Source organism: Myodes glareolus, chromosome 5, assembly GCF_982192425.1.
Source record: "Myodes glareolus chromosome 5, mMyoGla1.1, whole genome shotgun sequence".
Classification (NCBI taxonomy): domain Eukaryota; kingdom Metazoa; phylum Chordata; class Mammalia; order Rodentia; family Cricetidae; genus Myodes; species Myodes glareolus.
In genome coordinates this window covers 95,738,780-95,762,193 of record NC_142030.1, presented here as the reverse complement: position 1 = coordinate 95,762,193, position 23,414 = coordinate 95,738,780, and the positions used below count along the sequence as shown (strand labels likewise).

Sequence of the window (23,414 nt, the reverse complement as noted above, 5' to 3'; positions counted from 1 at the left end):
TCACATATCTGTAGGCATGATTAAATTTGAAAAGCGGGAAGTTACAAAGTCGTAACAAATATAAATGTCATTACTATTTTTAAAAAATGCTGATGAGTAGGTCAAGGCCATTATTCCATAAAAGTTGAGATTTGAACAACCCCAATATTTATGTTAGTGTTAATGCTGTATCTTCCAAAAGCACTGTCCAAAAAGGAAAGGAGCACTCATATGGTTCAAAATACAACTAGTACAACAAAACTGTTAATCCCCACCCCACCCCTAGGCAGGGTTTCTGTGTGTAGCTCTGGTTGTTCTAGAACGCTCTCTGAAGACCAGGTTGGCCTCAAACTTAGAAATCTGCCTGCCTCTGCCTCCTGGAATGCGAAGATGAAAGGCCTATGCAACCACTGCCCAGCTAAAGCTATTAAATTTTAAATAGCCACACGTGGCCTGTGACTACCATAATGCAACATTTGGCTCTCTTCTTCCAATCTAATTCTCTTATCTAAATAATTACAACTTTAGGAACAAGAGAGACAGATGGATTAGCAGTTCAGAGTATGTACTGCTTTTTCACAGGACTCATGTTCCATTCCCAGCACCAACATTAGGCAGCTTACAAATGCCTGCGACTCCAGCCCCAGGAGATATAATGCCCTTGTCTGGACTCTGCAGGCACCTGCACTCATACATATACATATCCACATACAGACATATATACAGGCAAAACACTCACTCACACTAAGATTTTTTTTAAAAAAAATTAATATACTTAGCGAAAGAGCTATAACCACTGAGCCAATCTTACCTTTTGCTCTACTTGTATGAACTCGTGCACGGACCCAAACAACATCATCAGCCTTTTCTACTGTCAGGTCTTTAACTCGAACCAAAACTCTATCTGTAATACATAATAAAGCCATTTTAAATTCAGATTTATGATCATAATTTGTCTGATAGTTACCTTAAGAACTTAGTATTACTTTAATAATTTCTTTGATGTTTTTATGTATGCAGTATGTCCCCTTTATGAACTGCACTTCCTAAATATGATTCTCTACTATCTTCATTGCCACTTTTGCCACTACCTTAAACCAAGCTACTACTGTCTCTTGTTTAAACTACAATATGTTCTTTTACTCTCCTTCTAATTCAGTCTATACTTTGTCATAGAAGTTACACATTGCAAATCTTTTCATTTCAATGTGAACATTTCAATGTCTTTAAATGACCAAATACACTATATCCTCACCTGTCTGGGCCAAAGCTAACAGAATTATTTGTGTAGATGCTGTGAAAATGGTCATATGTTGTAAATATGTCATTCGTCAGGACAATGAGTAACCAAGATTAGAATATATAAATGCTGAGAGAGTCTCTTGAAAGTCCCTGCCTCAGGTAGTGTAGGCACAGGGCTGCAGTTACATCTTTCCTGCTAGCATGGGTTCATAGGAGAGAATGAGGCCGTGATAAAGGAAGCAGTGATAGAGAAAGTACTCAAGATGCTCTAGTCTCTAATCCAGCGGTCCTCAATCTGTGGGTCACGAACCTTTTGGGGGTTGGATGAGCCTTTCACAGGGGCTGCACACTAAATTATTCTGTATTTCAGATATTTACATTATGATTAATAACAGCAGAAAAATCACAGTTATGAAGTAGCAACAAAAATAATTTTATGGTTGGGGCTCACTACAACATGAGGACCCTATATTAAAGGGTCACAGCAGTAGGAAGGTTGAGAACCATTGCTTTAATCTAATTGAGCTTAATGCATCTCATACTATTTCCTATAGTTGGTATATGAACCCACTGGCAGTAGATAAACTCTAACCATTATGTATCCTAACATTAACCAAAATCGTATATCTATCCAGAGGTCCCCAAACAGGAAAAGGTTACAAAGTCACTATTATGTAGAAATAGTTCTATAAAATAACATTCAGAAATCATTCCTTTTTTGGTTTGTCGAGACAGGGTTTCTTTGAATAGCCTGGCTATCTTGAACTCTCTCTGTAGACCAGACTGGCTTTGAACTCACAGAAATCCACCTTTGTCTGCCTCCCGAGAGCTGGGATTAATGGTGTGTGCCACCACTGCCTGGCCAAAGAAAACATTCTTATTGTTTTAAATATATACTAATTTGAATAGGGGAAGGTTCGGGTATTAAGTAAAAACAACAATAGAGAATAATACCTCAATGTACCTTTGAGGACATTCTAAAAATCAAACTATAAATGTATGTTATCTATCACCTCTAAATATATTAGTCTCATAAGGCAAAGATACAGCTGTAGAAAATGTGTTTGCAAAACACTATGGTTCTCAAGGTCAAAAGCAAAGAACATGAAGGAGAACTACTGACAGTAGACTATCTACCAAGCCAACTTCTGCATCCACAATGAAAGGCCAGGAAAGACACACTGTGAAAGAGAGAAGACAAAGCAGCCTGAAGTTTTAAAAGGTGTTATCTGGCCAGGCAGCAGTGGTGCACACCTTTAATTCCAGGACTCAGGAGACAGAGGCAAATGGATCTTTACGAGTTTGAGGACAGCCTGGTCTACAAAGAAAAACTGTCTGGGGTGGGATTGGGGGGGGGGGGGATAAAAATACAGATTTGAAAATACAAAAATCTGGTTGGGAGTGGTGGTGCACGCTGGCTAAATCAGCACTCGGAGGAAGAGAGAAGAGGGTCAGAAGTAAAAGGTCTTTCTTGGCTATACTCAAGAGTTGAGGGCCACCTGAGTATACCAATACACAAGTCTCTATCTCAAAAAATAAGAATTAGAAATATATTCTTTTGCAGATTAGGACTCCAAGCTGACAATGTTTATAGAGTGTGTAGTATCTATTGGGTTATGAATGACATTTAAACTTTTCAAAGTTATTCCTTTGGAGCAATGCCTCAGGTGATCCTATTTTAAACTTCATGAATTGTTCTCCTAGAATTAGAAAGAAGATACCAACCTGGTTTTTCTTGTGATTGTATCATAGAGGATATCCCATATCTCTCTTTGGCATAATCCTAGAAAAAAAAAAAGGTTTTCTTTTTGCAATATAACTTTAATTAATACATAAATACAAGCACCTAGAACTACAAATGAATTTGCATTAATTTTCAAAAACATTTCATTAATTTGAAATCAGTCATTTTAAAAAAAATGAGAATTTGTTTACTTGTATATGTGCTTTCTGCAAAAAAGCACTCAGTTTCTGGTTATATATTCATTATATATGCATGAATGCATCATACATAGTAGCACTCGTATAATTTATACATGCATAAAATGCATCTTAACTACCTTGTTCTAAAAGGAGATTAATCTACTTCAAAGGAGAGATATAAATTTCCCCCATGAAGGGAGTAGGATGAAGTGCTACAGTTTTATTAACTTCCTATTACAGGAAGAGATGTTCAAAGAGAACCAATGCTTTGGGTAAGGTTTCTGAGCACCAGATGTTCAGTTCTGAGAACTGGAGCTGCTGGGTATTCACTAACTAACTACAACTTTGCTTTTGTAAAACATCATCAGGAAATTCACCTGCTGCCTAGTTCCAAAACCCAGCCTTCTAACAGACTGAGGCTGCAAGACTGAGACGATGGCAGTGTTAATCAAGTTCTGTTATAAAGTCAGGAACAGGGGGCCTAAGTTCAGCCTACAGACTACACTTATACATAGATTTGTGCTCCTTCATTTCATCTTATGTTACCTCTAAAGTGATCTTAAGTTTCTTCTACTTACAGTTATAGGACCCTAGCACAGTATCTACCTTATACTACATTTTATAGCTATATTACTTACAAGGGTGCACTGGTAACATATACGATTAGACACACCAACACACAAGAATAACTCCCTTAGATTTTTATAAGGTAGATTTGAAAGATCTGTCTGGAACAGTTTCTGTCCTTCTAATTGCCTTGTTGTAATTCTCTCTTCAATATGAGAAGCACTTTTGACAAATACACGAAATAAAACATGTTATGGGTCTTACCAAGCAATTACTTTTGAATATTAGTAAAATATCTAAGGAAAACATCTAAGGAGAAATAACACCTGGGGCACAGTAAAAAGACACTGTAACATAATGAAACCTGGTGTCAGTGTGTGAATCAAAGGCGAGTAGAGTGTTATCTTTTCCCTTCAGTATTCACATTTCATCAGAATTAAATATTAACTTGATATTCTGAGTTATGATGTAGTTACCACAAATGTTGAACCCACCCACCAAAAAAAATTAGGAGCCAAAGACTGAAGTTTAAAAATTTGTACAATATACCTAACTTGAAGGAAGATTTCAAACTTTGATTTCTGGAAAGTGCTAAAGATCACTGCGGGTTACTTTACCAGGTCACTAAGAAAGGAAATTAAGATAACACGTGTTCACAGCTGTCACAAGGAAAAGTCATTTAAATACACTGGCAGCCAGTTTTGCAAAGAGCTGTCATTACTTGTCTGAACATTATGAGGGCTGAGAGGAAATCGATTAGTGGTGCTTTATCAAAAATTTCTGGGGCCTGGAGTGGTGTGTTACGTGCAGGTCGTGCTCCTGTGAGCTCCGCTGGGGCTACTTCCGGTTCACTGGGCGCCACGTGTTTACCCGTCCCCACCCCCTCAACCCCCCCACCCCACCCCCCGCCGTCTCCCCATGAACACGCTTCTCCTAAGCCACGGTTCTCAAGAGAAACAGTCCCAGGCTGCTCGGACCGCGCTTCCAGGCGTGGCCCTGTGGGTCCTCTGGGAGCACTGGGCTGCGGCGCGATACCCCACGCCGCGGCCTGCAGGTAAAGTGTGGTGGGGGGGCTCCCAAGGCAGCGAGCGCCCCGATCGCCCCACTCCCTCCCTCGGCTCGCGTCCCGACCCGGGGAAGAAGGAAACCCACTTCCGCCGCGTCCACGATCTCCCGCGGCTTCTCCTGACCCTTGCGGCTGGCGTTGGCGCTGGGCATCAAGACACTGGATTGGGGGAGTGGGTGCCACCCTCCCTCGCTGGCTTCCGACTGCAGGAAAAAGGGCGTCTACCACCCGCACCGGCTCGCCCTCCCAGCCCCGGCTTGAAGCTCACAGACACCGCGTACGAGTTTGGCTCGGAAATATCGCGAGAGCTACAGCGGCGCTCTCGCGCGCCGCTGCGGGTTTCTCCCTCTGCCCCGCCCATGGGCGCTAAGGGACGTTCCCGAGGCCTGGATGAGGTGTTGTGGGGTGGCTCCGGGTGCCTTTCCACCTTGACCTACCCGCACGGTGTAACTTCAATTTAACTGCCGTTAGTAGTCTTCTCCGTGCTCCTAAAACATTTTTTTTCTTTTCTTTTTTTAAAGACAAGGTCAGGGTCTGTGTAGTGCTGGTTTGCCTGGAACTCACGGAGATCCTCCTGCCTCTGCTCTCTTGAGTACTGGGATTAAGGGCATGTAACAGCTTGATAGGCGTTTTTTATTTGGGGATGGGGTGTCACTGTGTTGCTCTCTTTTAATTACAGAAAACTTGTCAAATTATCTCTGCAAGTTCAGGCCCTGATCTCCGCTTTTGGACGTTAATGCCGTCACTGCCCCCGTCACTGCCCCGTGGAGGCGTGTCCCTTGGGTCAGAGAACACCTTGGCAAGCTGTTCCGCAGTTGGGGGCACGGCGTGCTGGGTTGCTAGGGCTGGATGGAGAGTGGGTATAAAGCGGTAACCTACGTGTTTTCCCTGACTCTGCATTGTTAAAGGTAGAATATCATGTTGGTTGTTCAATAGGTGGATCTCCCCAAATTAGACTTTAAAAATTGTAATTGGTTTTTTTGAAGGAGGGGTTTGGTGACACAGGCCTGCAATTACAGCACTCAGGAGGCAGGGGCAGGAGAGTGAGGCCAGCTTTATATGCATAGTGATGGTTCACGTTCTTGACTCTGAGCTGGAACGTAGGCTGATCTGCTATCTTGGTGCATGCTGACCACCTTAATGTAGTCTGCTCCTGTCCGCGCAAAATGGAAGAATCGATTCATTTCTTAGGGAATGATATTGAATATTTATGATCAATAATACATCCCATTATACTCATGGGATTCTAACACAGAAGGTGTCTGTGAATTTGCTTCATTTTTTAAAAGATTTATTTATTATGTATACAATATTCTGTCTGCCTGTTTGCCTGCACACCAAAAGAGGGCACCAGATCTCACTACAGATGGTTGTGAGCCACCATGTGGTTGCTGGGAACTGAACTCAGGACCTCTGGAAGAGCAGCCAGACCTCTTAACCTCTGAGCCATCTCTCCAGCCCTGCTTCATTTTTTTTTAAAAGAAGTATTAATTTCCTCAGGCTTAATACTAATGTACGAATTGATTGACAGAGGTCAGATATCCTATCGTCATTTTGCTAGTATAGGAATCTCATATTTCAATGTGTCCACAAGGCTTCTTAATGTACTTTTTGTTTGTTGTCATTTTGCCACATACTTTTTGTTTGTTTGTTTTTTGTCTGTTTGTATTTTGTTTGTTTGTTTTTCAAGACAGGGTTTCTCTGTGTAACAGTTCTGGCTGTCCTGGAACTCATTGTGTAGACCAAGCTGACCTCAAATTCACTGAGATCCACTGCCTCTGCCTCCCAAGTGCTGGTACTAAAGGCGTGTGCCACCACCGCTGGGCCACATATTTATTATGGCCCCTTTGCCTTGAAAGAGTATTCTCATTTAGGTCATAACTTCAGAGTAATGATGTAAAAATGTGTAAGAAATATCAACTATGACTCTTTACTATCAAATACTAAAAAATCCGTGTTTAGGACAAGGAATTCAAATATTTTTTTTATCTCCCCCTCCCTGTAAGACTTTTATGAAAATGTTTTAATCCTCCCACCATGTAAATCTTTGTTTGCACAAAGATTTATTCCTAGGAAATTGATGGTCTTGAGCAGTGACCCTTTTCTTCTTGCAGTGAGCCCCTTCCCCCTTCATTTCCTGCGGGTCAATTCCTTTCAGACTAGCCAACTGAATAAGATTGTGAGGCCAGACCCCAGCCAACAGGGAAAAGACACAGCTGAGTTAACATAAAAACCAAATGTACTTCCCGTCTTGGGGTGTTTGCTCTTCAGAGGACACCCTCTTGATCAAGAGTAAACTCTGCCTTGTCCAGATTCTTCAGTTGGTGGTCTCTTTCTTTGCGAGCCTGAACTTACTTCTAACAATATGTGCTCTTGCTTTCTCGCCTAATAGCGACAGAAGAAAAGCGTTTGTCACATCAATAGCCACATAGTCCTGAGATCTCCCAGTGTCAGTGCCAGGGCTAACTTGACACAAAGGGCTGAACTGCGTTGCCCCGTTTATCCCTAAGCATTCATATTTTGAAATCCTAGGCATGTAACTGGTTTAGGAGATAGGATCTTAAAAGAGGTAACTGGGTTAAAATAAAATCACTGGTGTGAATCTGTGCTGGCTGGTCTTATGTCAACTTGACACACAGACTAGAGTCATCTGAAAGTCAGTTAAACTCATAACACTGGAAGCAGAGTAAGTTATTAGTTTATTAAAAATGCTGATGCTTAAGTGGTAACCTGTAGAATTAATCCCTTAATGCATCACCTTTCTTGTCATCACCTACTGTAACTGTATATCAACATGGCAGTGGTATAGAAATTTAGGTATGTCATAATTCTCTGCATTGATCTGTACTCCTTACTTACAAAACATTATAGACTTGATAATGATGGGAAAGGCACATTTTTTAAACAACTTACTAGTTTGAGAGCCTACAGAAATCATTGTGCTACTAAATAAAATGCAGTTTGATTATTTATTCCACACTGATAATTATTGGCTGGTAACATTAGCATGTTACTTGGCATATATAGATAACAATATCCTAAAGATCCTCTTCAAGATTTTTTTGAAGATACCCCTTAGGTATTACCTAAAACTACATCTAAAAGTTCTTTAGATAGTACTTTTAATTCTTTTACAATAGCTCTTTGTCTTAGGGGTTTATTCCTGTGAAGAAACACCATGACCACAGTAACTCTTATAAAAGAAAACATTTAATTGGAACTGTCTTATAATTCAGAGGTTTAATCCACTATCATCATGGCAGGACATGGTGGCATGCAGGCAAACATGGTTCCAAGAGTTCTACATCTGAATCAGCAAGCAGGAAAAGAGAGTGACACTGGGCCTGGCTTGCGCATCTGAAACTTCAAAGCTTACTACCCCCAATGACACTTCCTTCAACAAGGTCACAATAATGCTACTCCCTATAAGTCTATGGGACCATTTTCATCCAAATGACCACATTCTATTCACTTGTCCCCGTAAGCATGTAGTCATATAATGCAAAAACTTCATTCAGTCTAGCTTTAAGTCCCCATATTCTATTACAGTCTCAATGTTGTTTAAAAGTCCAAAGTTTCTTCAGAAATTCATAGCAATCTCTTAACTGTAATCTTCTGTAAAATCAAAATCAAAAAGCAGCTCACATACTTTGAATATAGAATGGCACAGGATATACTTTACCATTCCAAAAGGGAGGAAAGGGAGCATAATAAGAAAATGACCAAAGCAAGACTAAAAACCAGCAGGAAAAACTCTCAACTCTGCATCTCCCTGTCTGATGGCAAAACACTTCTTCAGCTCTCCAACTGTGGTGGTTTGAGAAAAAATGACCCCCACAGTGAGTGACTACTGGGAGGTATGGCTTTGTTGAAGTGAATATGTCCTTATTGGAGGAAGTGTGTCACTGTGGGGGGCAGGTTTTGAGGTTTCCTATGGTCAGGATATGGTGTAGTGTCTCAGTCAATGTCCTGTTGCCTTCAAGATGAAGCATCCTTAACTACTTCACCAGTGTTGTGTCTGCCTGCCCATGGCTATGCTACCTGCCATGATGATAATAATGGACTGAACCTCTAAAACTGTGAGTCACCCCAATTAAATGTCTTTCTTTTAAGAGTTGCGGTGGTCATGGTGTCTCTTCACAGCAATAAAAACCTTAACTAAGACAAAAGTTGGTACCAGGGACTAGGGTATTGCTGTGATAGGTCTGAGTCTGATTTTTTTTTTTTGGAGTAATATGGACTTTGCTACTTTGTGTTAGGAAAGCAGTAGAATACTTTAAGCTCTGCTTAACAGGCCACACTAGTAGGAGCATGGAAGACAGTGGTGCTGCATGTGACCTGATGAGCTGTGGGGATGAAAAAGTTTCAGGAAGAAGATTAGTAATTAATTTCCTTGGCAATTAAGAAATCTCAAAATAGCCCAATATAGACTCTGTCATGTGGTTATTAGTGGTACTCTAATGAAGATTTATAATGAAAAGGACCAAGCTGAGCAGTGTTGCTGTGGAACAATCCTTTTGTACCCTGTGGATATCTGTTGCTCTTATTGGTCTAATAAGGGGCTGAATGGCCAATATGTGAGTAGGTAGAGGTTATGTGGGACTTGCAGACAAAAAGAAAACATGGGAAAGAAGGAGACCAGGGTGACCAGGAGACGTGGAGTAAAGCAAAATGAATGTGCTGTGCTAGAAAAAGGTACCACCAGGTGGTAGAGTGTAAATAAGAAATGGGTTAATTTAAGTTGTAAGAGCCAAGGAAATTACTTTGGTGAAGAATCAAAGATGTCCATGTTTAATAAATGCAGCATTCATTTCATGGGTGGCTGGGAGCATGACGAGGGAGAGAGAGAGAGAGAGCAAAACCCGAAAACCACATATTCTTTTTCTTCTCTGAAACCTTTGAGCCAGGACCCCACAGTTCAAGTCACTGTCAGCACCACTGTCTTCCATGATGCTACTAGGATGGCCCATTAAAATGTTCAATTGTTTTCCTACTGCACAGTCCACAGTCCATATTCTTCCAAACAAAAACATGGTCTGGCCTATCACAGCAATACCCCAGACCCCGGAACAACCTTATCTTCATTAGGGTTTCTGTTGCTGTGACAAAACATCATTACCAAAAGCAAGCTGGGGAGGAGAGGGTTCATGTGGCTTATACTTCCACATGGCTGTTCATCATTGAAAGAAGTCAAGACAGGAACTCAGATAGGGCAGTGACTTGGAGGCAGGAGCTAATGCAGAGGCCATGGAGGGGTGCTGCTTATTGACTTGTTCACCATGGCTTGCTTAACCTGCTTCCTTATAGAACCCAGGACTACCAGTCTAGGGGATGGCACCACCCACTATGGGCTGGGCCCTCCCTCATCTGAATCATTAATTAAGAAAATGCCTTACAGCTGGATATTATGGAGGCATTTTCTCAATCGAATTTCCCTCCCTCCATTCAGATAACTCCAGTGTAGCTTTCTTGTCAGACTATCTTTAGATCGCTAGCCCCCAAATAATGACATGGAGACTTAATTATGAAAGCCTGGCCTTTAGCTTAGGCTTTCCCCTATATCGTTCTTATAACTTAATTATCCTGCTTTTATTAGCCTACATTTTGCCACGTGGCTCATTTACTTCTCCTCTGTACCGTATGTTCGACTTGCTCTGCGTCTTGCTGGTATCCCTCTGCCTCTCTTACTAGAGTTCTCTCTCCCTGGAAATCCCACCTATTTCTTCCCGCCTGGCTATTGGCCATTCAGCTCTTTACTAAGCCAATCACAGTGACACATCTTTACACAGTGTAAAAAATTATTCTGCAATACTCTTGCTTATGTCAAGTTGTCATAAACTACCCAGCACACCTGACCCCTTGTCAGCTTGACACACAAACATATTACTGTTAAGCCGTAGCCTCTCCTTTCATACTTATCCCCAATATTATATAATAAGAAAGACATCACCATATAAAACATTTTACAAACTTAAAAAGTTCCAATGCCTTACAAATTAAATTCAAACACTTTAAAAATTGTCTCTTTGAAACAATCAGTCTTGGGCTGGAGAGATGGCTCGGTGCTCTTCCAGAGGTCCTGAGTTCAATTCCCAGCACCCACATGGTGGCTCACAACCATCTGTAATGAGATCTGGTGCCCTCTTCTGTAATGCGGGCATACATGGAGGCAGAATGTTGTATACATAATAAATGAATAAATCTTTTAAAAAAGAAAAAGGAACAGTCAATCTCTTTAAAAATCCAACGTCTTAAAATTCAAGCTCAATTATGGGCTCCAATAAAATAAAAAATAGATGAAATACTTTCTTACTTCAAGAGGGAAGAACTAGGGCACAGTCACAATCAAATCAAAGCAAAGTAACTTCAATTGTAAATAACTCAGTATCTAATATCTGGGATCGTTCACAATCTTCTGGACCCTTCCAAAGGACTTGAGTGAGTTACCCAGCTCTGCCTTCTGCAGAACACACACAGCTTGTCTTCTAGGCTCTGGTTGGCTCCGCTCCACTGCTGCTGCTGGTTTTGGTGGTCATCCCATGATACCAATATCTCCAAACTGCTGGGGGCTTCTGTTGCAATTAGGCTGCACTCTGACCAATAGCTTCTCCCGGGCTCTCTTCATGGTGCCAAGCCTTAACTTCCCTGCATTACCCGTCAGTCCTGGGCTTTCAACTGCCACTGAGACTGCACCTTCACCAATGACCTCTCCTTGCCTTTCACAGTGTCAGTCCTCAACAGCTTTCCATGACCCCTTCAGGCCTTCACCACCAGTGCCACCTGAGCGACCCTAACACTATCAAGTCTGACTGCCCGCATGAAGTCCAACCCTGGCTGCCTCTGGAATACAGCCATTTTCATTCAAACTACCATACTCTTCAAAAGGACAAGGAGCTTGTGTGTTATATACAAATTCCATATTCTCCACGAAAGGATTGTGTTCCCCCCACCTTGTTGTACAGCTGAACAGTCTGAACTTACTGTAATCAATTAACTTTAATTATATGTCTCCCAGGATTAAATAGTTTACCTGACTCTGCATATTGTGCTGAAGCTGCTCCTCTTTTAGAAGAGAAACTCATGCTCATTCTAATCAGCCAGGTCCATTAATATCTGCTAATGCTCAAGCCTTTGTGCTGGCCTCCTCACTCCTAATATTTTCCTTTTAGGCCCCTCAAAACTCTCATGAACTTCATCAGCAAAGCGCAAAATCTTTGCAGGTGCAGTTCTCTACCTTGTGAGCAAGCTGAACAGACCATTATAGGGCCTGCCCTTCTTGTTCTTCTTTTACCCAGTAGCCATCTGCTAGTACAATTAATCCTCAAGGCTTAAAATCTGATGCCATCTGGCAAACTTGATATTACGCATATCCCAGAATTTGGATGCTCAAAGCATGTTCATGTAACAGTAGATTTTTTTTTCTCATATGATTGCTGCTTCTGCTCGCAGGGGTAAAATAACCTCAGATGCTATTAGTCATTTACTATGTACCCTTTCTTTTCTAGGACTCCCATTACGACTAAAAGTTGATAATGGTCCTGCTTATACTAGGAAATGCTTTAAAGAATTTTGCAATTTTTTAATAATATTATGTTCATTTCTATGCATTGTTATTTTGCCTGCATGCCTGTCTGTGTGAGGGTGTTGGGTTCCCTAGAACTAAAATTTACAGACAGTTGTGAGCTGCAGTTGGTTGCTGGGAATTGAACCCAGGTCCTCTGGAAGAGCAGTCAGTGCTCTTAACCACTGAACCATTTCTTCTGCCCCTAATTTTTCAATGTGTAGATTATTAATCATGTTACTGGAATTCCTTACAATCCACAGGGTTGAGCTATTGTGGGACGACATCATCAAATACTTAACTGGTAAATTTCAAAAACAAAAAATAGGGTATAACACCCACCTAAATACTATGCTACATTTAACTATGTTAACTAAATCTTTTCACTTTAAAGAATAATGTTTTTTCTGCTACCCCAAAACATCTTTCTCTAAAGGAGACACAACTTAAACCATATCTTAAATGGAAAGATCTAGAAACTAATAAGTGGAAAAGGCCCAATGTTCTAATGTCAGGATGCTTATGCTTGTGTCTTTCCAGAAAATGAACAAAGTCCCATATGGCTCCCATTATGATGCTTCTGACCAGGACAGCATCCTGGAGTCACTGGACAAATGAAACATTGAAAGACAGATAGGAGAAACTCATCAAAAGGAAACATCCCAAGAGGAAGAGGAAGCAGATAATTTGAGAGACATCAAGACTTCATAACTCATCAAGCTGAGACCCTGGGAGATAAGGACACAATTCTACTGACCCGAAATGATGCTGTTATATTTATTGATTATATGAAATGCTAATTTTCAGCTTGTTAGTGAAGAATCCAAATGTTTTTTGGTCCAGGGGGAATAGAAGGCATGCTTGTAGCAGGAGACAGTATAAGGTTTTTGCCATGTTAAGCATTGTTTTTAGGTTTTATGGCGTCTTTTTCACAGCAGTTGAAATCCCAGCTAAGACATGTCAATCCTTGGAACTCACCTTTATGGAAGATATCACATGTGCTTTACAAAGAATTTTGTTGTAGTCGTATTTTAAGCTTTATTGTACATACTGAATTGAGTTATTTATAATTAGGAAAAGTTTCACCAAGTTGTGCTTACTTAAATATGCCTAAAATAAACCCCTTGAGGTCACACTCTCAAAGTTTGAACTAATATCAGCTACTAAATTGTAGTTGTATCAGAGAGTTCCACAACAGCCTGGAATGGAGTATAACAAAGGTTTATTTATTTGGGGATAAACTTACAGTAAGGGTAGTGATCCACAGTTCTCTGCATGTGCCGGGAACTGGAACCAAATCCAGCAGAACAAAAGGCCCCTCAAGATTTTTTGTCTGCACTTATAGTACATGAGATCATGCCAAAAGTGGGCAGATATCTTCAAGGCTATTGACTGAAGGAGTTTCCATAACACTAGGTTGTGTTGAACTGAACTACCTTCTTCTCTGGTAGATTGTTACTCTGCTGGCTATGGTGGTCACAAAGACCTCACAGAGTCCATGTAAAGGGACCATGTGAAGAAAGCCATCTTTAAGACAATGAAAAAGGCCTCTGAAGAAACTAACCATGTTTAGCAACTTGATCTTGGACTTCTATCTTCAAAAATGCTTTAAATTTTTCTGTTGTTAAACCATCTAGATTAGAAAACTTTGTTATAGAAATCTTAATAAATAGTATACTTGGGAACTTGTTAGAAATGAAAAGTCCTTAGTTTTGTCCTATTCAGAAGCTCCAGAGTGAAAACTAGCAGTTTGTTGTTTTGAAGACCCTGTGCATGATTCTTAGGCACTTGCGAGTTGGCAAAGAGCTGATCTAGTAGTTGAGGCTGTAAGCACTAGCCTGCTTTGCGTGCGTACCTAATCTACCGTGCACTACTGTGCATTTGAGGATAGCTAGGCAAGGGCTCTGTCACTGAGTTATAGCCTGAGCTTCTGTCTCTATGTTGTAGGTTGTTATGGTGATAAATGAATCCATCTAAGTAGTGTTTAGAGCCGAGACTGGTACATGGTTAACTCCCTACATTGTGAGATATTACTATAGGAGGTAGCATGTAAATGTTAAAACTGGAATTAAGGTTATTTGACTTTGTAAAAGTACATAACCTAGTGGACTGACAGTATTTGTAAATGAGGACCTGAGGAGTGGTGTAGGTACCCAGGTCTTTTTCCCTTTTGTTCGTGGCTATTTTGACCTCTGGCTCCCTGGCTCTCCTGCACTATCACCGGCCTGAGCATATAGCTTAGAAAGAACTTGGCCGTCTTTTGTTATGGTAATTCCACCTGTAAACAAGGTTCCAGCCGCAGGCCCTATACGCCTGCCACGCCTGCCTCCCGCAGCTGCTTTGGGCCTCAGGCGCTGGGCGCCTATCATCTTCCACTGCTCCTGATGGGAGGGGGCCGTGCCCTTTTGCCCCCCTTGCTCACTACTATATATACCTGACTTGAGTTTAATAAAGTGGCCATTTACTCTTTGGTGAATGAGCAGGTCTCTTGCTGTCTTTGTGCTTCAACCCTTAGGATATTAATCCATTCTCATGGACTCGGTTCGGGAAAGCGTTTGCCTGAATCGGGTGTGGGTATTCACAGAAAAGCTCGGTGGCCAACAGAGTGGAGGACTGAAATAGACTCTTCCAACCCCTATTTGGCTTAACAGAGCTGCCATGTGGGTGCTGGGAATTGGACCGGGGTCTTCTGGAAGAGCAGCAAGTGTTCTCAACCACTGAGCCATTTCTCCAGCCCCTTCCAATTTTTTTCTCATCATTTCCTGGTTGTGATTGTGATTTGGAAAATGTAGATGGTGCCAAGTTCTTTGGAGTTCATGCAAATAATGCATAGCACTCATTGTTAAAGGCTCTTCACGCTCTTGGAAGGCCTATTGTCATCAACTTTATATCCTGTTCCCACGAGAACTTCACCTCTTTTCTCCTCTTTGCATTTTGCTTCATTTTGTGATGCTTGAGATCAAGCCCTGGTCCTGGTGCTTGCTGGGCATACTCTGCCGCTAAACTATCACACCCACAACCTCCTCCTGACTCTTAAATGAATTGCTCAGTTTTTTGCTCAGATGCCTTAGTCGTATCCTCCGCTGGCCTGTTTGAATCCACCTTTTAAAGCAGTTTCCCATCAAGGCTCCCCATCTAACCCCCCCCCCCTTTCCACGTGTCCTCTTTCCGAGGCAACTGTTTTACTATGCAGCTGCTGCCAGAGCCCAGGAATATGCACACTGGCTGAGTTGCACCATTCAGCCTTGTTTCTGTGTATCTGATGGTCTTTAGTATTTTATGTGAGTTGTAAACACACTGAGTAGAAACAGCTCAATAAGTGACAAACAGTAAAGTGAATAATAAAAAGTTATAGTCTCATAGAATAAGAATGGGAGTGGCGTGGGCTTTCCCAGACAGAGTAAGCTGGCTGTCAGAATGTCTGAAATATTGGAGGGCTGCTACTTCATCTTAAAAGATTTTTTGAGTCCCAAACTTGTTTTTGTAGTTGCCTCTTGTTCTTTCCCCTCACTCACTTTCTTGCTCACTCTTGATATCCATTCCTTTATCTCCTAGTTCCCAAATTTCAGTGCTGTTTCTTATTGCTTTCTTCCCAGCATCCAAATATCCATCCAGATCTTTTCCAGCTTTTTCCTTTTAAACATTACCCATTTCTAACTTATCTCCAAGTACAGACTGTCTACAATGGTGAGGCGCTGGAGAATATAGGATAAATTATAATTCATCTGGCTGGATTATGGCTGATCACATTTTGTAATTCTCTAACTGCAGCAATATTTAGAAATTCTGGAACAGCCTCAGAAAACACCCCCCCACACACATAAATTAAATGTAAAATATAAAACATTTACATTTTTAAAGGAGCAATATACTGAAGGAGGTGGAGAAAAGGATGTGATACGAAGACCCTTGAGCTCCTGTCTGGCTCCTGCTGGTCGTTATTCAGGCTTCCTTCTGCTGCTTTGTGCTTTGCTCTCTTCAGTAGAGAACCTATGCTTTTCACTAGTAGATCCACCATTGTCACTATTCAAGCTTGTGGTTTTAGCCCCTGCCTTGCTTTGTGATAATTATTTTCTCTAATCCAATTTATGTATTTTTATTAATGGTTCTAAGTAGTTCCTTAGATCAAAAGGAACTACTTTCTATACCCTATGTCAGGTGCATGTACCTATGTTATATGACTTTAAAATTTAATTCTACTTCTTGGTATCTGTGGCACAAACTCAGGTTGGTTTATCCTAATTGAGTCACTCAATCTAAACACAATTAAAACCCAGGAACAGGAAAGATACCCTCAGGGTTTGATGGGCAGCCATCCTAGCTAAATTAGCAAACATCAGGTTCATGGAAGACCCTGTCTCAAAGGATAAGATCGAGAGAGATTGAGGAAGGTAGCTCATGTTGACCACTGGCCTCCACATGCACATGGGCACACATGCACATATGTGCATACACAGGGAAAGAGAGAGGAAGAGGAAAGTATACATACATAAAGAAAGAGAGGGGTTGAATCTCGCTCCTTAGTTATGGTGGATGATCTTTCCAAAGATGGCTTCAAGAACATCTCCTGACCCACTTGTCCTTTTGCAACTTGACTTGACTATGCCCTTTCTCTCCTGTTGCCACTGGACTAGCCCATGACATAATTTGATCAATACAAAACAATCAACAAGAATTTATCAGTTTCTGCTTTTATGACCTGGGATGTTCTTTCTTGGAATCAAGTCACTATTGCTGTGAGGAGGTTTAAGAGATCATACAATGGCTGGGCGGTGGTGGCACACACCTTTAATCCTAGCACTCAGGAGGCAGAGGCAGGCAGATCTCTGTGAGTTCAAGGCCAGCCTGGTCTACAGAGCCAGTTCAGGACAGGCTACAAAGCTACAAAGAGAAACCCTGTCTCGAAAGAAAGAGAGAGAGAGAGAGAGAGAAATCACAATGGAGAATAACTTCAGCTTAGCTTCCAGATGGCATGTGAATGAGGTCAATTTTGGTGTCTTGGCCTACTCAGCAGAGCACCAAACAATTCTCCATGTGCTGGAACTGTTAATCAATCCACATACTCATGAGCAATAGAGAATTGCAGGGTTTTGCTTGTTGGTTTTGTTTTGTTCTTTGTTTTGTTGTTTGCTTTGTTTTGTTTTGTTGGTTTTTGAGACAGGGTTTCTCTGTGTAGCACTGGCTGTCCTGGATCTCACTCTGTAGGCCAGGTTGATCTTGGAATTCACCTGCCTCTGCCTCCAGAGTGTTGGGATTACTGGTGTGTGCCACCACTGCCTGGCATGAACTGCAGTTTTAAATTACTTCGTTTTGAGGTGCTCCACAATGGCCCATCCTTGACTGGAAGCCCCCAATTCACCTAACTCACTTAATCACCCTCAGGCCTCTTCAAGGAAGAATAACTTCCTTTTGTGGGCCTCTGCAGTCACTTTTGGCTCTATTCACAAAGTGGCTCAGTGATTATGAAAATGGCTAAGGGTAATCACAATGTTGCTTGACTGCTTTTAATGTTTATACAGTGGTAATTTGAACAAAACTGTCCCACATAGGCTCATGTATTTGACCACTTGGTCCCCTGTTGGTGTCACTGTTTGGGGTTGTTATGGAGGCTTTAGGTACAGCTTGCTGGTAGAAGTCATCTTCGGCGGGCTTTGAGGTTTTATAGCCTCACCCGACTTCCTATTCTCTCTCTGCTTCTTGTGGTTGAAATGTGGTCTCTCAGTTTCCTGCTCTGGTCATCCCTGCCTTTATGGACATCTAGCCCCTAGTACCTTGTATTAGTTAGTTTTTGTCAACTTGACACAAACCTAAGCAAGAGGGAATTTCAACTGAAGAATTGTCTCCACCAAATTGCCCTGTAAGCAAGTCTATGGGGGCATTTTCTTGATTAAAAGCGTGATGTGGGAGGGCCCAGGTCACTGTGGGTGGTGCACCACTAGGCAGGTGGTCCTGCATTGTATAAAAAAGCAGGTTTAGCCAGTGATGGTGGTGTCTGCCTTTAATCCCAGCACTCCAGAGGCAGAAGCAGGTGGATCTACGTGAGTTTGAGACCAGTCTGGTCTACAGAGCAGGTTCCGGGACAGCCAGGGCTACCCAGAGAAACCCTGTCTTGAAAAACCAAGAAGGAGGAGGAGAAAGAGAGGGAGAAGAAGTGGGACAAGGAGGAGGAGGAGGAGAGGAAAAGAAAGCAGGCTGAGCAAGCCAACAGGAAGTGTTCTTCCATAACTTCTGCTTCCCTGACTTCAGGTTCCTACCGTGAGTTCCTAATTCAATGGACTATGCCTTAAGTACAGCTTTAGGATGTAAGCTGCCGAGGGGAATCCTGGTGTTTCTGATCCACTATGCTGTCTTTCTTCAAGAAAAAGACAACACTACTGTGTTGCTTAGAAAAGCAGGTGTGTGTGTGTGTGTGTGTGTGTGTGTGTGCGTGTGTGTGTAGTGTGTGGTGTGTGTGTGATATGTACATGTTCATGTGGATGTGTGTAATATGTGTACGGTCAGAGGTCCAAGTTGGGTGTCTTCCTCAATTGCTTTTTGAGATAGCACCTCAAACTCGACATGGAGCTTCTCTGATTGGCCGCCTGTCCAGGAATCTGCCTATCTCCACTTCTCCAGCACTGGGAAGAAATTATATTTCAGGTTCTTTCTGTTTTTGTTTTTTTTTTTAATATTGGTTTCATCCTTTAAATGATTGGAGATGTATGGTCTAAAACAAACTTCTGTAAATTTACGAACTGCTTAAGTGTAGATGAAACACTCTTAATCCAATTTCACCAATTTTCGGAGTTCATGATTCTCTTCGAGTTGAATGAAGCATCATTTGTGTCTACATGTATCCCACTTTGAGGGGAGATGGTTTATAGTTACCAACAGGCTCAAAAGCATCTGTGTTTGGACTGAAGACTAAAAACTAAACAAGAACATTCTTTTAAACCTTCTAATGGAAGTAACCTGCAGGGTTTCTTTGACTTCAGACAAAGCACGCACAGTTTGCAAAGCACTATAAATGGACCTTGTCTTTCTTAGCCAAGAACCAGTTTCTTTCCAGTGTGCTCCTAACAAAGCCCAGGTAATGCGGAAAGACGGGTCACACAGGTGGGAAGATCCTGCCCACTCTAATTGTGGCTAACAAAGACCAAGGCTAGCCTCAGCAGCACTTCTGTCCCTGGGAAGTCACTGATGAAGCTTAGCTATAACTACAATCTGTACTTGAAACATTATTCTCAGGATGACAAAAACCTAAATTATGTCCCCAGACTGGCACCTGAGGCAAAGTCCTAAGGGCTAATGATGGTGAGGGATACATGTGACATTCTAGTCAGTAGGGATTGCTAAACAAAAATAACATCACTCAGAATCTCAGAGGGGGTTAAGTATCCAACAGATCCTTTGACTTCTGTAGTGTGCCCTGGGCTCTACATTTTATCCTGGTGGTACAGCAGGGATGTACACCACCTGCAGCAGGGATGGCCGCATCATGTCCTGGACTGAACTATTCACCCTGCAGTGCATCACCAACCCACAGCAGGGATGGCCACATCAACAGCTGGGGTTTTAAAGCAGCTTTCTGGGCCACTAAGATGACTGAGAGTAAAGGTGCTTACCATCAAGGAGGACCTGAGTTCAACTCCAGGGACACACTCGTGGAAGAAGAGAACCAACTTCAGAAAGTCAAGCTGTCTTGTGGCTTCCATAGGGGTACTGTGGCATATGTGTACATGGGTACACACACACACACACACACACACACACATACAAGCGCTATATGCAGATAGAGGCCAGAATTCAACCTTCATTGTTGTTCTACAGGTGCTGTCTATATTATTATGATTATCATCATCATCACCAACAACATCAACATCATTATCATTAATTAATTTATTTGGAGACAGGGTCTTTTCCTAACGTGGAGGGTAGGCTGTCTGCTAGTGAGCCCTAGGTGTCTGTCTGTCTGTCTACTGCTTTCCAGGAAAGTAGGATTGGAAGTGTGCACCACCACCCTTACATTTTTTGTTTGTTTTGTTTCACAAGACAGGGTTTCTTTATGTTACAGCTCTGGCTGACCTGGAGCTTACTTTGTAGAGAAGGCTGGCCTTGCACTCACAGAGATCCTCCTGTTTCTGCCTACTGAGTGCTGGGATTAAAGGTGTGTACCACCATTGCCCTGTTGACACTTTGATTTTTTTCTTTTTTTTTTTTCTTGCTTAGGTTCTGGAGGTCTGAACTCATTCTTGCAAGGTGATCAGTTTACTAACTGAGCCAGCTCCCAGCCCATAATGCAGCATTATGAGATTTGATGCTACTTTCTCTTATTTGTAGACCCTTTTGTCTTTTTGTAAGAAGGATTCAGCGTGTCTATTTCATTTGATTTTTTTAAAAGAAGATTATTATTGCTGGCCTGTAGAGTAAATAAAGATTCGGTAGGAAAGAAGGAGGGAAATGCAATTTCAAGTAATTTAAGCATTCAGTAGATGATGACAATTTCTGAAGTCATCTCTAGTTAACAGAGAGGTCATGGATTAAGGAGTATATAACACAAGCCTCATGGAATCTGGGAATTAGGGAAATGTTTTTGACCCACGGAAATAATTTAATAAACGGGGTGCACCTGTTCCTAGACATGCCTTGGGAATACGTGAAGCCCCGGCACAGGATGAGCGTCTGTGAGTGTCAGTCTAGCAGCAAAACAAAGCTGGCAGCAGACTAGGGAAGTCCTTGGGGGGTGGGGAGTCACCATCCACAGTGGCTAGCTGCCTGTTGATGCCCGGCCACCAGGAAAGGGAGGCCAAAGCTTCCAGATGACTCCCCACCCCCCCACCCCCCCACTCACAAAGCTGCTGTGAAATGAAATACAAATCCTTCCTGAATATTTCCAGCTTTCCTTCCTGGAGGAAGTGTTCGGTCAATGGGAAACAAAGCCTTATTCAAAGGATTAAAGCCAGAGTCATTCCATTGTGTAAGGCTTCAATAACATGACTTTCCTTCCACGGACAGAATTTTCAATTCACAAATCATCTCGAAAACAGGAAATTTTGGGGAAACGCGTGCTTATGATAACAAACAAGGATCTGCCCTGTGGTATGGAGGGCCGCGAGGAGTTGCTTCCAATTTTATTTAAGGTCCCTCATCCCACTGTGCTGCATTCTAGGAAGAGCATTCCTTAAAAGAAAAGGCCATATGGTTTACAACATCAAACTTCTCCATTCCCACCCCACCCCGAGAACTGCAAGGAGGAGGGGGGAGGAGATGATCTTGGCCAAATCTTCATAGTCTCGCTCCAAGGCAGGAGTATGGAAGTAACAAGTAGTTCTCTGAAATCCTGTCTTTGCCTGCTACCCCCAGTCTCTGTTTACCCCTCACACCTCATCCAAACACCCCTTGTCATTTTAATAGACAGAATGGGTCAGGCCAGCAGGATTATGCAGAATGTTCCAGCAGGGTATGCGTGTGTCAATGACAGGTAAGAGGCATAGGGAGCTACAGGAGATTGAAAAGGCTGTAGAAACAGACACTGCCCTGCCAGCAATGCTGATGGGCTGTCAGGGTAGAGTACCAGGTCTGACCTGTGAGAAAACTCACAGTGCACATCTGTACCAGCTACTTCTGAATTAACTCCAGGGTGGGGTGGGGAGGGTGGCTCAGGGGTAGAAAGCTTGCTGACCAGAGGACCAGGGTTTGGATCCCAGCTCCCATGTCCCACAAAAGCTTGTAACTCCAGCTCCAAGGGATACAACCCTGTTTTTGCCTCCTGCATGCACACAGGTGTAGGTACCCACACAGAGAGACAGATATATAAGTCTTCAAAGGAAATAAACTTCAATGGGCCCATGGAAGTGTTTGTATTTAGATTCCTCATCTTGGTGACAATCACTAATCTCTGATCTGTATGCTAAAAGAACCGTCCTTCAGGATCTAGGGCTTCTAGAACAGTCATTTTCTGTGTCCACAGTTCTTCAATATATGTTTCCGCAGGCCACATTTCTCTCACTCGTCAGTTTTGTTGCTGTTTCGAGAAGGGGTGTCATGGATCCTAGGCCTACAGCTTGACTTGAGGCTGAGGATGATGTGCAGGTCTGATCCTCCTTCTGCCTTCCTCAAATGCTGCGTCTGCAGGTGTCTGTCACCACGTCCAGTTTATGTAGTGCTCTGTTCTCAGCCTGGAGAGCTTTCGTTCCATCAGCATGACTGATTTCTTTGTTACACAACTGTGGTTTTAGCTTCATGGCTCCAGAGGGAAGAGCCATCCCTGTGGCGGTTTGAATGACCTGTCCCCATAGTCCAGGCATTTGAATACTTGGTCCCCAGTTTGGGGGCTGTTTGGGAGGCTTCGATGTGGCCTTGTTGGAGGAGTATGTCATTGGGGTGGGCTTTGAGAGTTTAAATCCTGCTTGTAGTTTAAGATGTATGCTCTCAGATGTTCCTGCTGCCTGCCTGCTGCTTGCTGCCGTGTTTCCATGCTGTGATGGTGATGGACTTTTGTCTCTCTGACACCATAAACCCGAAGTAAATTCTTCCATAAATTGTATTGGTCATGGTGTTTTATCACAGCAATAGAAAACTAATGGATACAATCCTCAACTCAGCCTTTCTACCCCCATTATTCTGTTTTAATTATTAATTAAAACTTTGAGACAGGATCTCAATGTATCCTAGGCTGTTCTCAAACTCACTATGTAACTTGGAGTGCTCTTGAACTTTAAATCCTTTTGATTCTAGCTCCTTAGTGCTGGGATTGTTAGAGGTGTGCTCCACCATGCTCAGTGGTACCAGGGATGGAACACAGGATTCATGAATCCCAGGCAAGAATTCTACCAAGTGAGCTACGTTCCCAACCTTCCTTATTTTTTGAAATTATTTTATTAGTTCTTTTTTGGCTTTGCGTTGTTTAGGGCTGTGTTTTCAGTGCCCAGAATAGTTTCTGGAATGTTCAAAATTGCTCAGCCAAATGTTTACTGCACTAATGAATCAGGTTCTGGGGGGTTGGAATTAGGTTTTGGAGTGCTAGGAAAGCACTCTACCAACGGGGCTGCCCCCTCTGGCCTGCAGCCCAGCCAAGCTGACTTCAAATTCCCGGAG

The 23,414-nt window shown here is 42.3% G+C and overlaps 1 protein-coding gene and 1 long non-coding RNA gene across 2 annotated transcripts in view; one reads left to right on the top strand and one right to left on the bottom strand.

Moving 5' to 3' along the window:
- The window catches only part of Dars1 (aspartyl-tRNA synthetase 1), a 59,472-nt gene extending 54,403 nt beyond the window's left edge, over positions 1-5,069 (bottom strand). The window contains exons 1-3 of the mRNA XM_048430629.3: positions 4,864-5,069; positions 2,947-3,004; positions 791-883 (exon numbers count right to left, since the gene is read on the bottom strand). Coding sequence (XP_048286586.1) covers positions 791-883; positions 2,947-3,004; positions 4,864-4,929 — 217 coding nt within the window. The 5' untranslated portion in view covers positions 4,930-5,069. The remainder of the gene's footprint in view (positions 1-790; positions 884-2,946; positions 3,005-4,863) is intronic.
- LOC146895000 (uncharacterized) lies at positions 4,625-14,817 on the top strand. The gene is made up of 2 exons (XR_015001459.2): positions 4,625-4,765; positions 12,879-14,817. It is a non-coding gene; the product is annotated as an uncharacterized LOC146895000 (long non-coding RNA).
- Positions 14,818-23,414: the final 8,597 nt, after the last annotated feature.